The sequence below is a fragment of the Nilaparvata lugens genome, chromosome 3 (assembly GCF_014356525.2).
Source record: "Nilaparvata lugens isolate BPH chromosome 3, ASM1435652v1, whole genome shotgun sequence".
Taxonomy (NCBI): Eukaryota; Metazoa; Arthropoda; class Insecta; order Hemiptera; family Delphacidae; genus Nilaparvata; species Nilaparvata lugens.
The window spans coordinates 95,341,072-95,359,557 of NC_052506.1; the positions used below are offsets into that span (position 1 = coordinate 95,341,072).

The 18,486-nt window shown below is 35.2% G+C and overlaps 1 protein-coding gene across 3 annotated transcripts in view; it reads left to right on the forward strand.

Annotated features, from left to right (window-relative positions):
- The window catches only part of LOC111045856, a 26,652-nt gene continuing 8,166 nt past the window's right edge, over window positions 1–18,486 (forward strand). Inside the window, exons 1-7 of one of the 3 annotated variants that reach the window (XM_039425156.1) lie at window positions 1–286; window positions 620–784; window positions 4,991–5,141; window positions 5,728–5,978; window positions 14,762–14,917; window positions 15,625–15,729; window positions 17,441–17,869. In XM_039425156.1, the coding sequence (XP_039281090.1) occupies window positions 274–286; window positions 620–784; window positions 4,991–5,141; window positions 5,728–5,978; window positions 14,762–14,917; window positions 15,625–15,729; window positions 17,441–17,869 (1,270 nt within the window). In that variant the 5' untranslated portion in view covers window positions 1–273. Of the gene's footprint in view, window positions 287–619; window positions 785–4,990; window positions 5,142–5,683; window positions 5,979–14,761; window positions 14,918–15,624; window positions 15,730–17,440; window positions 17,870–18,486 lie in introns of those variants that run through there. The other 2 variants (XR_005570972.1, XM_039425157.1) reach the window with 2 other exon arrangements.

Here is an 18,486-nt window from a genome sequence, read left to right on the forward strand (position 1 = left end):
CTGATGAATTAAAAATACTTAACCTCAAACATCCAAACCAAACCAAAATAATTAATTACTGTATTATTATTATTATTATTATATATCATTTTTTGTTAAGATGTTTATAAATCTATTATCAATAAACGTTGACTAATCACACATTGTATTCATAATTTTATTTTGATACCTAATTGAAGCTTGAAAATCAATCTACTGGATAAAAGTAAACTTTCATTCTCTCATCATCTTCAGCTTCTCCACAAGCAGAATATTGGGAAAAATTTTGTAAATATGCACTCCTTTAGTAAGTATTTTATATTGAAGTAGCTCAAGTCATTTTAATATGAGTCTTGCCATTAAAAGCCGAATGAATAAACTTGTTAACACCAATTTGTTTTAACATTTCTAAAAATGTAAATGCAATACTCAACTACTTATATTATTCAAATGATCGAAGACGTTTCATATTTCGTCAATACTTGTTTTTTCTTCCTCTTCAAGAATAAAATTATCTAGTACAGTTTTTTTTACTAGCTTATTTATTTATTTTACTAGCTTATTTATTTATTTTACTAGCTTATTTATTTATTTTACTAGCTTATTTATTTTTTATTTCCATCTGTAATTTTGTTTTTAGTGAATATCCACTCAAGGTTTGTGGTTGGCGTATCAACATTTGTGGTGGCTTTCATACTGGTAGCCTTGGTTCAGTACTGGCTGGGACACATTTCCGAGGTTGATGCCGATGGAGAAGGAGGATGTACCATGAATGACACATTATCATCATTATCTACCACTGAAGGTAAAACCCATTGATTATGTTATGTTCGAGCTCTGCTGGTCCTTGACACTTCAATCTATTGAATTTAAACAACTTATTTAATCCATCCAGTAGTTATTAGCCATTAATCGCGATAGCGGAATAAATAAATGACGAGTGACCTGGACGGCTCAGGTCGGGTTTCAGAATTTTCAGGTTGCACTCAATAATCAATTTCAGGACTTCTTCCATGACTTAAAAAATACAGGCATCTAATGACTTGCTTTATGCATACAGCAACAACGAATTTACGTGTCTATTCAAACACAGGATTGGCCCAAGAAAAATATTTGGCCTTGCTGAGATTCGAACCCAGGGCCTCTGGTTTACAAAGCTAGCGTATGAACCATGGCCGATATTGGATGTCATAAATATTACATCGCTCCCACGATATCGGATATTAGATGTCATAGATATTACATCAGTAATCCACTAATATTTTCAATTGTTTCTAGCTCAGGATGTTGTTATTATGATCCCTATGCTTGTGCATGTGTAGTGGAAGAATAGGATATAAAATATCAATATTATGCGCTTTTTGGGGGTCTCAAAAATAATGAGATGTTTTATCATTTAGGAACAGCTGAAAAAATGTGCACTAATATAAATTCATTTTCATAATAATACGTCGTGTCATGATTCCCTAGTTTGGATGATCTTGAATCCAGTTGTTCCTATATCGTGAGAAACAACGATATTTTGTGATTCGATCGGGCTACTCTGTGAGTCTGTGGTTCTGAACAGTTACATGTCCAGAATCACTGATGGTGTGCGTGATACATGTCCCAACTGTGGCGGCGGACCCCACAGCACAGAGAATCTTTTCAGCTGCCCCTCGAAGCCTACACTACCGACAGCCGCCAGCCTCTGGACCGACCCCTGAGTGGCGGTCGGTCCGCTTCCTGGGTCTTGAGGCGGAGGAGGAGTGAAACAACAGGGTTCCCGAAGCTGCTACAACAACAACAACATATCTATTTATTTATTTATTTATCTATTCATCATTTACAATCAGTGTTGCTATAGCTTTCAGAGCGAACGGTCGTGCTTTTCGAGTTGCCTTATCTGTATGATAACTGTGATAGTTTGTTAAGCGTGCCATCTCGTACACGATAGTCAATTATTTTTCTGTGTTATTTAATTATTTCTTTTTTTTATTATTTTTTTGTTTGCCATGGCTGATGTTTGTTACAATTGTGAATCGGATTTCAACAACTCGAAAGATATCCTAGAATGCTTTGGATGTAGGAATTTTTTCCATCCAGAGACTAAAATTTGTACGTTAGAGAATTTTAGAAAACTCGGAGTGAAGAAATCAACTTGGAAGTGCGACGAATGTAAAGAAAAATCCGACAGCAACGATCTTGAGTCCACTTTGACAAAAACTATCGAAAACACCCACACTAAGGTATTTCATGTTAAACTCAAAGAGCTGAGTAAAATCATTACGACTCTTAATTCAACTGTTGAAAGTTTGAAATTGTCATTGGAAACTGTGCGCGCAGAAAACAAATCAGTGAAAGAGCAGAGTAAGAAGCTTGAATTTGGAAATATTAAACTTCGAAGAGTCATTAATGAAATTCAGCAATACACTCGTTTGGACAACTTGGAGATAGCAGGGGTTTCGGAGACGAAAAATGAAAATGTGTACACAATCCTAGAATCTGTTGCTAGAGCGATTAATACTCCGTTCAAAAGAGACGATATCTCTGTTGCTCATAGGGTTCCTTCTTCTAAAAATAAGACAAAATCTATTATAGTTCGCTTCAAGTCAAGAACTGCCAAAATTAATTGGAAATGTGCGGCGAAAGCAAAGGACACTTGAAAAATGGAGACTTGAACTGAAATCTTCCACCAGGTTATATCTATGTGAACGATCATCTCACTGCATACATCAAATTAATACTGAATAAAGCTAGAGATCTTAAAAAGATTTAAAAATTAGCATATGTCTGGGTGAGTGATGCAAAGAATTCTCATTCGTAAACAGCAAGACTCTCCGGTAAAACGTATAACTAACGAAGATGACCTCAAACCATTTGAATAAATGTATTACTACACTGTATTTACTGGTTTCTATTATTTAAATACTGATATATATTTGAATGTGGCGATATGTGTCACGAGATGACCGAGCTCTGTATTTTTTTTCTTTCATTAATATTAATAGACTTTCTTATCTCCTTTAACGTTATTTACGTACTTTAACCTTATCTCCTATTTTTTCCTCAGAGTTAATTCTACTCCTCTCAATTCTTTTTCAAATTTCTCCTTTATTACACGGTTTTAAATAGCTTATTTTTCGTTTTCCTATTAATTTTTCCTTCTTATTGTATGGTTCTTATAAATGACCCTGAAGAGCATATTTCTCGTGAGACTTACAATAGCCTACTATTATAATAGAGGATATTTTTCAATCTCAGATTGAGTTGTTTGGTAGTAGTGATAATCTTACCTGAACATTATTCACTTAAACATAAGAAGTTTGCGAAGGAATTTTGATAAACTGTCATACATTATCAGTAATTGTTCATTAGAGTTTCATATTATTATCCTCAGTGAGACTTGGGTAGTTGAAGAGAATGATTTTAATTTAATTTGAATTGTTATTCAGTGGTTGACAAGCCAGGTAAAACAAATAAATGTGATGGAATTTGTGTCTTTTTCAAATGTAATTTTATAGTAGATTATTTGGATTACGAAATGAAAGAATCCAACTCAATTCTTTTGGAAGTACAAGTGCCAGGTGCGAAGGATAAGATAATACTCATCGCTGTTTATAGGTCTCCTTCAACCAATGTAGATAATTTTTTTCAATTGTTTGAATGATTGTTTGTATTCTATCAAAAATGAGCCTAATATAATTTTTGCCGGTGACTTGAATATACATCTAAATAAGTCTACGCTTACTACTAATTAATATTTCGGAATTTTTTCTTTGAATGGTTACATAAACAAGCCTACTAGAGTTCAAAACGGCACTGAATCGATTATCGTTCACATATTTTTAAAGAATTCCTCTTTCAACACCGACAGTGTATTAAGTTCAGTAATAAAAACAAGCATCACTGATCACTTTTGTGTCAGCATCCACATTGATCTTTCAACTGACAAAATTGTAAGTAAAAATAATTCTGTCAATAAAATAGATTTCAATAAATTAATATTATCTATTGAAACTAAAAACTAGGAAAACCTATTAGATGAAAATTTACATGTGAATGAAGCAATTCAAATTGTAACTGACAAAATATCAAATCACATTGAAATTGCAACAGTTACAGTAAAGATTCCGCATAAATTACAACCCCTTAAACCTTGGTCTTGTTCATTCGATTAGAAAACGGGACAAATTGTTTAAACGCTTTCAAAGCAGCCTTTCAATGACCGTTTAAGAAATGAGTATAAAACTTACAGAAATCTTTTTAATAAATTAATAGAACATAATAAATGTGAGTATTATAAGAACAAAATTAAGGACAAAGAAACAGACTATAGTCCAAAACTTCTTTTCGTGAGAAAACAATATATCGTGAGGCAACTGGAAATGGGAATTTGAATAAGGTCCTGATAATTTAGAAGATCTGGTGTGAATTTAGAAGATCTGTAATACATGTGTAGGGGGATATAACATACTTACACAATAAACAATATTATTGACTGGGGGATTTTTTCAATACACTTGTATTAGAACGGCTTAGCAAGCTAGGATCACCTAGTGTGGGAATCTCAATTCCTGAGCTGAGAGCCAACAGTATGAGTGCAGGATGTATTCAACAACGTTGTACTTTCCTAGCATGGACAGGACAAGATATCGATGTAGGAGGCGCTCGGTAATGTCATGAGTTCCCGGCATAGCCACTCTTAACACTGGATGAATATCCACTGAGCTGGCTAATGTTCCCCAAGAGTAAAACTGGAACTCCGATAGAGAGAATATGCTTCAGCCAAAGAGCCAATTGACGGAGCTCTACACGATAAGAAAAGCGTATCTCTTCTATGTTTGGACATCACAGTCAGCTGCTCCTGTTTTACAGAACTCCCAAATTTAGGTGAAGCAGTCACCTGTTCTTTAGCCGAACTCAACCCCATATTACTTTCTTCCCACTCCTCATTAATTTTATGAACAAAATATCTTTGCGTGGAATTTATCCAACTTTTCATCCATGAAACGTATTTAATTTTTTATAGATGACCGGGAGCCTCAAGAAGTGATAGAAATTTCGGAAATTTTGCCCAATTGCGGCATACCGACAGAATGTCCTCCGGACACTTTTCCGGTGCACATCTACACCGGCCAGGACAAGGACGACAGACCCAAACTGTGCGTTCTGGGAAAATAGTAAGTCACCCTTTTGTTGTTTCAAAAAGATCCAGGGCATCTTTATAGAGTCGGCACAAGTCAGTATAAGCATAAAGAAAATATACAATAAGAAGATAATCCCATCCATGGTCGTTTATGTTTGAAATTTCAAGCCGATTACTTGCGACTTCTGTATATTATTACTGTTCTGGCTGGGTAAGAGTTAAGAACGGCACAGTATGAGAGAATACCAACGTCATATAGCTTCATGAAAAAGAAAATAGGAAAATCATCTTGGGATAACAGTGAAATTTTGAATATAAACCCCATATATAATAGGATATCTTCTTATGCTATCTCTTCTCTATAGTAGTGAACTCGTAATTTAATTTCTTTAATAGAAATAAATGGGACTGCTAGCCTTTTCTTTGACTCCCAACCTTTGTTTCTGTAAATTTGTTCTTTTTCTCTTAATGAATTATTGAGAGTGTATTCTGGAATTGGATTTTATAGTGTTGTAGGCGTATATCTTTTCTTGTATGTAACATAATTATTAATTGTTTTTGTCCTGTAAATGTGAGATGATTGAGAACGTCTGGTTCAATTCATTTGCATTTGACGGCAGTGTGATAAGCGGGAACATGGCGACGAGCGGTGGTGGCGGGGGAGGGCGGGGCCTGAACGTGGCCTTGGTGGAGACGCGACACATGAGCATTGTCTCGGTGCAGAACTTCGACCTCTACAGTCAGAACAGCTCGGCGCTCGAGTCCTGGCTGGACGAGCGAGTGAGAGAGCGTGATATCATCATCGCTTTCACTTTCGACGAGGCCTCCAAGGAGCTCAGCAAGAAGGCCAAGGCCTCGCTCTACAAGCTCGGTGCGTTCTAACATTATAAGTAATCAATTGATTTTTTTATTATTGATACAAGTTATTACTTAGTAAAAAATAAGATTGACAATCGTCATACAGTGCAGTACAAAAAAATTACACATATCGTAATGCAAACAATAGGCATAACAATTTATAACTATGCTAATTATTAATTAATCACTAGTTCACTAGCTACTATACAAGAGATTCACATCAAACTTCCAGCGCATATAATTTTAAAGGAATGCTGACAGAAAAAAATCTTCAAACAGGTTAGCCAAGTCGACGATAGTGAGATTCACGTTATAGAATCTGTAGAAATGATAAGATGGCATAGTTGCCAGTTTAATTTTCGACCATCTTCTGTAGTTTGAAATCATCCACCTGGCATTTTGAATTGAATTCCACTATGGGGATACCGTGTTTCCTAAGGCTGGCCACCAACGACAGGACATGTGTATACTTATTTTATATATGCATGATGAACATGTGTATACACATGTCCTGTCGTTAGCTGGCCAGCCTTATGGGCCTTTGCGATTAGAAGTAAAGGAAAGTATCACCCCCCTGCCCCCTCACAAAAAATGTGTGATTTTCGGTATGACATAAACGTCTCGGAATTATTAATGAAAGCTCTAAGATTTTGGAGTTCTGTATATTTATAAAAAACAACGTTGCTAAGAGTATTTACTGAAAAGTTTTTGTGATCTATGAAAAAAGTAAAACCGAATCAAATTGATTTAATATGTATGAAAATATTGTCAATCAATGAATTGATTGAGAAAAAAACATCTCATATCAAATCAGTTATTCTCACTTTGTCAAAAATATAATAGTTTCATAAACTCAATTGAATTTCAATTATTGGTGTGAAAACATTCAGCTGCAGTGAGATTGATTTAGAGAACCGATTGCTACCACAGGACATAGTTGTGAGATTTAGATTTTAGAGGAACGATTGATACCACAGTGCATAGTTTTAGTTCAACATCCAGTAACTCATATCTGATCTATGAATGAAATGATGGATGTTCGCACATATTATAGTGATTTGAACAGAATTCTTTTAATAATTCTGTTCTAGTTGTTATTTTCACACCTTTCATCCAGGAACAGTTTTCTCATTTCATTTTCTTTGATCTATCTTTTCGTTTTTGGGTGTTCCTGTTCCAAAACAAACCATTAATTTGAATTAGAATAATTTTCATTTATTTATTTACGTTAACACACCTCTTTTAATATTTTCAGATGGCTTTGATTTTAATTTCCTTTCTACTTTATTCTTTTTCGGATAATGAAATATGAGGTAAGTTATGTTTTATTTATTTTTACTTTGTTACGGTAGCTTATCACTACTGTGGCTTTAACATAGATAACTAATTTCAATTACCCATTTGAACAAAAAAGTCTAAATCGTGATTAATTGCATTTAGCAGATGAAAATAATCAGTAAGTTGTAGATCAGTAATTAAGATAAGATAGATCTAATGATTAATGATACAAAATCATTGCATTGATGTTCCAATATCTCTATATCAGTGGCTCAGCAATGCTAATTTCTCGATATTATTGGATTTCATCATTGTGATTTATTAGGGGAGTAAAAATCTCTCACATCTTACGTATTCATATATTTTTATTTATCACTCTGAAAATAGTAATGTTTCGTTTATTTTTTTTTTGTTCAAATCATAACTGACATTATTGCCAACTATTGTATGAATTTCACAAATTATGACATGAAGGTTCATTGAGCGATCTTTAATGAAATGTTATTTGAATTACGATAATTCAATTATATTTTGCTGCATCTGCATAATTATCAGTGGTTTTGTAGATTTTTTCCATGATGAAATAAAATCAAAATAAATGTTCTATTCTACTAAAACGTTTGAGCTCAACCTTCAACTGAAGATGATTCTTGAGCGTCGAAATCCTTGGTTTTGTGAAAATAAAACCTTTTAAGACATATTTTTGTGTTTTTATGACATTGTTTGAGTTTTAGTAGATAATCACTGTTATGTGTTCACTCAATAAATAAAACATAAGTAATAATTATTAACATGTTTATTTGAATACATTATAAAGTTCATTACATACATTATAAAAAGCTTGAGACCACCGAAGATGAAAAATTAATATTCAAAACTGCCAAACAAAGACACAACAACTGTCAAGATATCAAAAAAGTGAAATTCATAAAAAATGAGGAAGGTCAACTTCTCACTAATGATGAGGACATTAAACAGAGATGGAAAGAGTATTACAGTTATCTTCTGAATGAAACATTCCCAAGTAAGGCACTACCACCATCTCAGCCAACAATGGGACCAATTCCACTCATTACGGTAGAGGAGGTGCAAGTGGCTCTAAAAGAAATGGCTAATAATAAGGCATTAGGTCCAGATGAAATACCGGTGGAAATGTGGAGAATACTGAATGGTTCAGGAGTGACATTTCTCACTGATGTATTTAATGCAGTGTTAAGTGAAGGCATCCCAGATGAATGGAGAAAGAGCTATATTGTCCCATTCTATAAAAACAAAGGAGATGTACGACTCTGCAAAAACTTCAGGGCAATAAAACTCATGTCACATACCTTCAAAATCTGGGAAAGGGTGATCAACAAACGCCTTCTGGGAGTTACATCGGTAACAGAGAATCAGTGTGGATTTGTTGCTGGTAGGTCTACCACGGACGCAATACACTCTGTGAGGATTCTAGTTGAAAACCACAGAGATAGAAAATCGGATCTACACATGGTTTTCATTGACCTAGAGAAGGCGTTTGACCGAGTGCCCAGAGAGCTCATTTGGAGTGCACTGAGGGCACAAGGAGTCCCAGAATATTACGTACATGTGGTAAAAGACATGTATCGTGGAGCTAAGACAAAGGTGAGGAGTCCAGCTGGAACCAGTGAGGAGTTTAATGTGGAGGTTGGAGTGCATCAGGGTTCAGCCCTGAGCCCACTCCTCTTCAGTCTTGTGATGAACTACCTCACCAAAGAAACGCAAAATCCACCTCCATGGGACATACTATATGCAGATGACATTGTCCTCATCAGGAAAACGTCAAGAGAGCTGCAACAAGCACTGGACCTGTGGCGTGAGAAACTGGAGGGGGCTGGCCTTCGAATCAGTAGAGAAAAGACAGTCTACATGCATTGCAACTTTGGTAGAAATAATGACCAGGCTCACATACACCTTCAAGGTACTCCACTGCCAGTAGTTCAGAATTTCAAATATCTAGGCTCGATCATCAGCAATGATGGCAGCATAGATGCAGATGTTTCGAGTCGGATAAATACTGGGTGGATGAAATGGAGAGAGCTGACTGGTGTACTCTGTGACAAAAGAATGCCTGTGCACATTAAGGGAAAGGTATATAAAGCTGCAGTGCGTCCAGCAATGCTGTATGGAGCCGAGTGCTGGCCGCTCAAAAAACAGCAGGAAGATAAACTCCATGTGGCAGAAATGAGAATGTTGAGATGGGCGGGGGGAGTTAGTAGGCAGGACCACATCAAGAACATTCATGTCCGGGGCAGTCTCAAAGTGACACCAATTTCTGAAAAAATAATTGAGGGGAGACTGCGCTGGTACGGTCATGTTAACAGACGCCCGCCTAACCACATGACGAGAAAAGTGCTCGAGATGGAGCCGCAGCCAAGGGGCAGAGGCAGACCCCGCCTCACGTGGATTTCTCTAGTCCATAAGAATATGGAGAAATTGGACCTGGTAAATGAGACGACCCAAGATCGCAGGATCTGGCGACTGCGTGTTAGGAGAGCCGACCCCAAATAATGGGAAGAGGGCAAGGAAGAAGAAGAAGATTATAAAGTTCAAGAGGATCATACTAGTTTTCTAGACTGCCTAGCGTCTAACCTTGTCTAGCCTGTCTTGCAGTGTAGCCAACTTACTATTACAACTATCAGAATCAATATGATAAATAATAATTTCAACATTATAATTATTCTATTATATAACATCTCCCTTCTTCAAGTTTAAATATAATCATTCAAATATGAAGGGCGTGCAATTACTCGAACTGGCCTGTGCTCCCTTACAGGAACTTTGGGTCCAGTTAATGTGACAGACCTTTGCTCTCCAGACCAGAATTTTTGTCTACAAACATTGGCATTACTACTGTCATTAACATTATCCATAACACAATCATTAAAACCATTAGCATCCTTAAGAAAAATTGTATTTCTTACTTTCTCCCGACCATTTTCATCTTTGATAATAAAGGTTCTAGGGGTATTACCAGCACGTACAATTTGAGCAGGATACCACTCTTTACCCTCCCTATCGTTTTTATAAACAATGTGTTGGCCACTTCGGAAGACATCTTTACGAACTTTAGATGTCCTATCATAATACATCTTTGATTTGAGAGCATTCTTTACCAATGTGGAATGAAAATCATGTACCAGTTGAGGAACTAAGAGCTCATGACGAATTGGAAGTTTTGTCTTACAGATCCTACTAAAAAGTAACTGTGAAGGCGAAAAGTTGGTCCCTACAACTGGAGTATTTCGATAATCCAGGAGCATTAGATTTATGTCTGATGAACTATCAACACATTTTTTAACATTAACTTGCAGATACCAACTGCTTTTTCAGCAAGGCCATTGCTTTGATGGTAATGTGGACTTGAAAATATGACTTTGAAGTTCCACTCTACAGCAAATTCACTAAACTTAAAGGAATTGAATGGCATATTGTCAGCATACAGTGTGAATGGAATACCATGAACAGAAAATATAACTTTCAACACTTTGATAATTGAATCTGCTGTTTTTGTTGAAAGTTTAACTAACTCAATCCATTTAGAAAACATGTCAATTAAAACTAAATAATCAGAATTAGCATAATTCAAAATGTCACAAGCTACCGTTTCAAAAGGTAATTTTGGTTGCTCCCTAAGATGCATGGGCTCTTTAACATTGTTCCTTGAGAATTTTTTACAAACTGTACAATTTCCAATAAAATGTTCTATGTCTAAATTCATGTTACGCCAATAAAAAATACTTTTAGCACGAGATTTTGTTTTTGTCATACCTTGGTGTGACTCATGAAGCTTGCTCAAAATGCAATTTTTAAAAGATAGAGGAACTATCAATCTGTTGTCCAGATATACAATTGAATCTTCTACACTAATAACGTTTTTGAAATCATAATAATACCTTGCATCAGGTGTTACTTTGTTCTTAGAATTGGGCCAACCATTTTGAAAATATTGGATCAAACTTCTCAAGAGAGGATCCTTGCTGGTCTCTGATTGAAGTCTTGATTTGAGGTCATCTGAAATATTGATAGAGTGAATTACTTCATTTAAGGACGAATCAGTTACACGTCTGTCAGCTCTTGAACAAGCTCGGCTGATAGCATCTGCAATATGCATTTTAGAGCCAGGTAAATACTGGACATCAATATCATAAATTGTTAGCTTTAATCGAATTCTTTGCAATCTAGTGGATGGAATTTTAATAATATCTTTTTTCATGACTGATACTAGAGGCATGTGATCAGTAAAAACAACAGTTTTCCTACCATAGATAAAGTTATGGAACTTTTTACAAGCAAAGAGAATACTCAAAAATTCTTTTTCAATTTGGCCATAATTGATTTCAGTCTGAGAAAGAGCTTTAGAAGCATAGTAGATAGGTTTATTTTCTTGTAGCAAAACACATCCAATGCCATCTTTGCTGGCATCAGTTTGGATTTGTATAGATTTTTGAGGATCAAAGACTTGTAAAACAGGAGCCTGTGTTATTATTCTCTTAAGTTTGTCTACTGTTTGTGTGTGAACATCCAACCAAACAAAAACTGTATCCTTTTTCAGAAGCTGCCTCAAAGGAGCAGTAATTTGAGATAAATCTGGAATGAAAGATCGCAAATAATTGATGAGACCTAGAAATCTTTGTAGTTCAACCTTAGTACTTGGAATGTCATAATCAATAATACCTTTTATTGTATCTTCATCAGGCCTCATAGTCCCATTAGAAAATATGTGACCCAAGTAGTGAACCTCATGAAGCATATACTGGAATTTTTTCAAGTTGAATTTTATATTACATTCTCTAGCCTTATGCAATACTTGAAATAATATTTTATCAACTGCCTCTTTAGATTCCCCAAAGATCAGAATGTCATCAATGTATATGAATACTCCTTTAATGTCACTAAATATCTCAGACAAATACCTCTGAAACACCTCTGAAGCAATATTTAACCCAAAGGGAAGCCTATTGAATTTGAATGTACCAAACATGGTGGAGAATGTACAATAATTTGCACTCTCTTCATCAAGTGGAATGTGCCAAAATGAATCTTTAAGATCCAAGACACAGAAAAACTTAGCATCTTTTATTTTACTAGAAACCTCCTCTAGTGTGGGAATACCAAAGTGATCTTTAACTATAGCATCATTCAAGTGTTTAGGATCCAAACAAATTCTAAGATCACCATTTGGCTTTTCAACAGTCACTAGCCTATTCACCCAAGCTGATGGACCAGATGACTTTGATATAATTCCAAGCTTAAGCAATTTGTTAAGTTCTAGTTCTAATTTTTCTTGAATCTTAATTGGAACCCTGTGAGGTGGAATAGATGAGGGTTCACTGCCTGCTTTAAGATAAATTTTGTAAGGTTTGTCTATTTTTCCAATACCTTCAAAAACGTCATTAAATTTACTAATAATGGTTGACTTTGAATAACTTACTGTAGATTCTGCAATCCTTTTGACCAAATTGTACTTAGTACAGCAGTCTCGACTTAAAATTGGAACTGAGAGTTCATTACCAGCAACATAAAATTTTTCTTCTCCTATTTGTCCATTGACTGAAATGTTTAAACAAACTGTAAAGTCCACATCGGTGTGCATGCCATTCCAGCTTTCAAGGCGGGATTCACAAGGTGAAGTTGTTAGAAAGTGACCAAGTTTTTTCTTCAATTCCTTGTAGATTGGATTTGGTAGAATGTTGACATCAGCGCCGGGGTCGAGTTTGAAGTCGATGTCCAATGTATCCTCAACTCTTACAGATTGGAACCATGCCTTAGATTGAATTGATGAAATACTCAGAGAGCCACAGAAGTAGTCAGTGTTGTCATCATTTTCTTGTGTGTCAATACAGTGTACTTTGCGTTGTCGATCATTAGGCTTGGTTGTTTTACACATTTTTGCAAAATGATTTTTGCCTTGGCACTTGGCACAAGTCTTATTATAAGCTGGGCAACGTCCACGAGCATGATTATAGCCACATCGATTACAGTTTATCAATGTTTGACCACTATCAGAAGTTTGTAGATAGTTCATTTTCTTGTCATTTACATTACTAGAGTGAATTATTTCGAGGTTAGGTTTAGATAAAATCTGTTCTACTTGCTTGGAAGAGATATCAGCAAGCCTGAAGGTCTGCACCACATCATCCAACTTGGGATTGCCTTCTTTAATCATTTTCGATTTTATTTCATTGTTATTGGAGCCAAAAACTAGCTTATCACGGAGCATCTCGTCGACATTCTCAAATTCACAGTCCTGTATTAATACTTTCACATGAGTGTAAAATGAAGCAAAATCCTCACCGTCTCGTTGTTTTCTTTCACTGAATAGGAATCTAGCATGTAGAATGTTCTTTTTTGGGTTACAATAATTTTTAAATCGATTAAGCACATCTTGTAGTTTTTTGTTTTTTTCATCACGAATTGTATTGTAGACGACTAAAGCATCTTCCCCTATCAAGTTCAAAAGTAAGGCAACTTTACGTTCTTCACTTGATCCGTCAAGTCCGGAGGCTAAAAGATAAATTTGAAAGGACTGTTAACATTTTTTCCAGTTTTCACTTAGGTTGCCATCAAGGCACAACTTAGCTGGGACATTACAAGAAGCCGCCATTGTAGATTGTAGTTGTAAATCCAGTTTACGTATTCACAGCGTAACACAATCAATTCACTAGGAACTCAAAACTAAATACCGACTGCGCCATGTTATGTGTTCACTCAATAAATAAAACATAAGTAATAATTGTTAACATGTTTATTTGAATACATTATAAAGTTCAAGAGGATCATACTAGTTTTCTAGACTGCCTAGCGTCTAACCTTGTCTAGCCTGTCTTGCAGTGTAGCCAACTTACTATTACAACTATCAGAATCAATATGATAAATAATAATTTCAACATTATAATTATTCTATTATATAACAATCACCCATCTTGGAAAAATGTATCCAAGGATATCCTTCACGTTAACACTCCATCTTATGTTAAGGGAGACATGTGACCAGACTCACCAAGCAGGAACAAGTTTTTCTTCAGCACAATCTAGTATATTCATTTATTTATTGGAAAAATTGTCACATTAATTCTAATTCTAAAACGTTTTTATTGCCGTGAACAAATACAATGACAAAGTTATCAGGATAACATTAAAGAGACATCATCATACATACATTATGATTACAGTTTAATTACATCACATTCGAGTATTATTCATTCGACAATTTAATAAAAAAAAAAAATCACAGTAGGTCCAACTTGAAAAAAATACAGTAGAAATGTCAAGAAGCAAATACAAACTGCCATTGTGTAAGGCAATATAAAATAACAATTCCAGAATAAGTTTAATCTTACAAAAGCCTGAAAGCCGCAAATCAAACCTAAATTGATCCATGTGTATTGTAAAGTTGGATCCCATTCATTCATATTTCTGTTGAAGCCGCATCCGTAAGTTATTGGTATTCATATTTTACAAAATATACATTATATTCATGTATTTTTATACATTCAGGGAGCGGCAAAATCCAAGACTTGCAGTTCAGATCTCAGTGGTACATGATCTCACAAAAAGGCATCAAAGGCTTCACAGCTCTGGAGCGGCTCACCTTCGCCAAGAATGATCACTGGGGTGAAGCCATCGACGAGAGGATGTGTGTTCCCAAGCAAAGTGAGTTATTATGTATTCATGTCATTCCTTCTTTTAATTTACTTACAGAGTTGATAGGTAAACAAGATTATTGATAAACAAGATAAGCAATGATCTATTAATAGATCAACGTGATTATTATATACATTTATTAATTAGATTAATTCGAACGTTGAATACTCCCTAGCTGGTTATACCATGATAACACTGGGAGTTGGCGTCAAGACGCCCATAATCGAGCTCTAATTCATAAATTTGAAAATTCGAATTGATCAGCCATTGACCATTGAACTTCCTAATCAAGTTTCAGTTTTCTCCTCAATTATTTCGAAGTTTGTCTTGGAAGCATTTTATAGGAATAAAGCTCAAACGAAATTCTCAATTGACTTGAATGTATACAACCTAAATGAATTCACTTTGAAATAATTAGGGAGCAATAGAAAGATTGATCAGAAAACACGATGGCTGAAGAGCAGTTGATAAAAAGATCAGTTCAATTTTCATTCCAAAACAGGATTGAATAAAAATGTAAATAAATCACTGTGCAAAAGTATCCATAGTATTTAGTAGCACTAATTCTGATTCTATTTCAATTTAATATATTCCATCATGCTCGTATATGTTACAGATAAATAAAATCAAAGTTATGGTTATTTATATTCATTTTAGGTGTGTTATAAAATTTGGACTAAACTACAATGATTATATTTTTTGTATATTTGTTTTAGTACCTTCAGTGGCCATCACTCCTGATCCATATCCGAGGAAGAACACCGTTCGGGAGAAAGTATGCCGTGAAGTGATTCAACTTCAGTGTACAGACTTTTGTGCAGGTCTGTGCTTCAGCATTTTGTATATCAATTTTCAGGAATAAATTAATACTTGGCTGAGAAATTCTTGATCTATAGCTATAGAAATCTCAAGTTATTAAGGTGATAAAATGAAAAGACTTGAGCCCAGTCGTTCTTCATCATATTAACTTTTACTGCTGTAAAATAAGATCCCAATTTCATTCAATTTGTTTATTGATTCTGATAGAATCGCTCCCTTTTGAGTTTATATGATGGATAATTGATTTTGTAATTGCAACCAGAAGTTGAAGTTGTCACCCAGAAAGTACGCTACTTATGTAATCGAAGAACAAGTAACTAAGTTAAACTGTTATACCATTATTCAATGGGATTTCACTTTGATCTTCAGATAATTGAAGTTTGAGCATCGAAAACCGAATGGAGGAATGGAGCTATATAACTTGTACTGTATGATAGATCTTATATTAGGTTGAAATAAAAGTATATGTGAGAGTGTTTCATTCAGATACATTTTCGGGTTAAAGAAACGAGACGGGGCCGCCGAAAACAATGGATGGACAGGTAGAAGCTCTAGTGACCCTTCAGTGGTCGCCTATTCCTATTGAATTTCGACATTTTCATGGTCTATTGTTAAGGTTTCCTCTCCGTGGAATAGTTATGTGGACCAGTCTGGTTACTTGAAGGCAATTTCAGTTATAAACCAGAGGTAGCATACAGTGATTGGATAAACACACCACACATTACTATCGATGATGAGTACAAATTTAGTCAAACGTACGTGATGTGTAAAGCCCACATCGAGTTTTGGACGTGCATTTGTTTGCCGTCCTTATAAATTCTACGAGATTGAATGGAACTTGACAAACATATGATACACATCACATATGATACACATCATATGTTGCCAAGTTTCGGGGAGTCCGATCTCACTAGGCATGAAACCTGCATCACTGTAGAAAAAGTTGTGTTCAGTCTAATAGAATTCAAAAGGACGCCAATAAATTGTACGTTCAATAAGTATCGAATTGTATGTAACTCAAGTTTGTCTGTATACAGCTTGTGATCAAGTTCAGTTTCATCAAATGAACCATTGGGAATAATACAATTACAAATACTGGATCACTAACTTAGATTCAATAATAATTGTAGAAAATACAAGTAACAGATGTAAGGTGCAAAGTAATAGATAAGTTGGTGCTACAAGCTACCTGCTAGAATTGCATTCAAGAAACCACACGGAGCCACTAATGAGGGAATGAAGCAATAAAGACAATAAAGTATGCTAGTCGAGAGTTGCAGGATGCACCTTTTCGGGACAATAGCCCAGTGCACAGGTAGCGCGGCCCCATCTTCTTTCTTTTACCCACATTTTCCAATGTCAATTCTAGAGGAACTGGCATTGGTTCCTTGAGAGAAGGCTGATTTTCTTTCCAATATTGTTATGTGTCCACCTAATAAATATCATGAATAAATAATATCAGTAAGCTGAACGGTTTCTATGGTGTCAGTTACAGTATTTACTCAACATTTTGTATTCCATTTGGATCTTTACGCTGTAATAAGTTTAATAAAGCCTTATTTCTATCAATATATTGATTTTATCAAATGAAAGGTTTTTTGGGGAAAGCCCCCATTTCCTAATTAATTGTTAGTTCCCCATTTAGCAACCATATTTAATGTGATTAAGCTAACTCAAACGGAACCTAAGTAATGTTTGTGTTGTATTTTACAGCTGACAGCCAGCACGAAGTGTTTTCGCCGGCATTGTTGACGAATCGCAGCCTGATTGGTAACCCTGTCTTCTCGAGTCCCATTGTGGTGGTGGGCTCGCCACAGCTCAGTTCATTAGTGCTGACGTTGCAAAGTCTCGTTCATCAGCCTGGCATACATGCGCCCAGTGTGCTCGTTGTCTATGGCCAAGGTCAAACTCAAGATCAAACTAGTTTCAAAGGTCAAACCAGGTTTCAAGGACATATACAAGCTCAAGGCCGCAGCGACTACTCAACAGCAGCTAACTTGTTGAACGGTCAAGGTCATCCTAAAGGTCAAGCTCAACCCCAAGGTGATAGGAAGTCTCAAGGTCACAGCGACTATTCTACAGTCATCAATCTGTTCTCCTTTCAGGCAGTGCCTGTCAATGTTACCTCGGATGACACTAGGGGTGAGTATTGATAATAATATTATTCAGGGATGAGTATCATTTATTTTTTGTGAAATAGTTATCTTTCTATTGATAAAAAATGTTTGAAGCTATTACAAGCACAAATTTATTAATATAATCACAGTTTACCAGAGATCGATAATGGTGAACCAACTAAAATCGGTAACTGTTTATTTAAAAAGTTTTTTGTTGTGATACTATAAAGTATTTGTATTTGTTTTATTTATTTACTCTTATGGCTTTTATTGGCAGAGAGATCCTTTCGGATATTCTGCCTTGCCGTATTACCCAATGTCATTTCCTATCAACACTCAAGTTTATAGGTTATGTCTTGGGTTCTTCATTTTTCTCACTAAAAATTTGCACTTTCACTTCCTGAGTTCCTATTTTATAAATTTTAAAATCAAGAAAACTATTTTTAAACACAAAATCACATTTAAAAGGCAAAAACTATAAAAATTTTGATGATAATATTGAACTGAAAATTTCACATTACAATTTTTATATTTGATAATATTACTCCATTCATTTATGGAAGTGCAAATAATTGAAATGATGAGGAGAAGAAAATGAGATGTGTTTTTCAGAAACTCTTCTGAATTTAGGTGAATAACCTT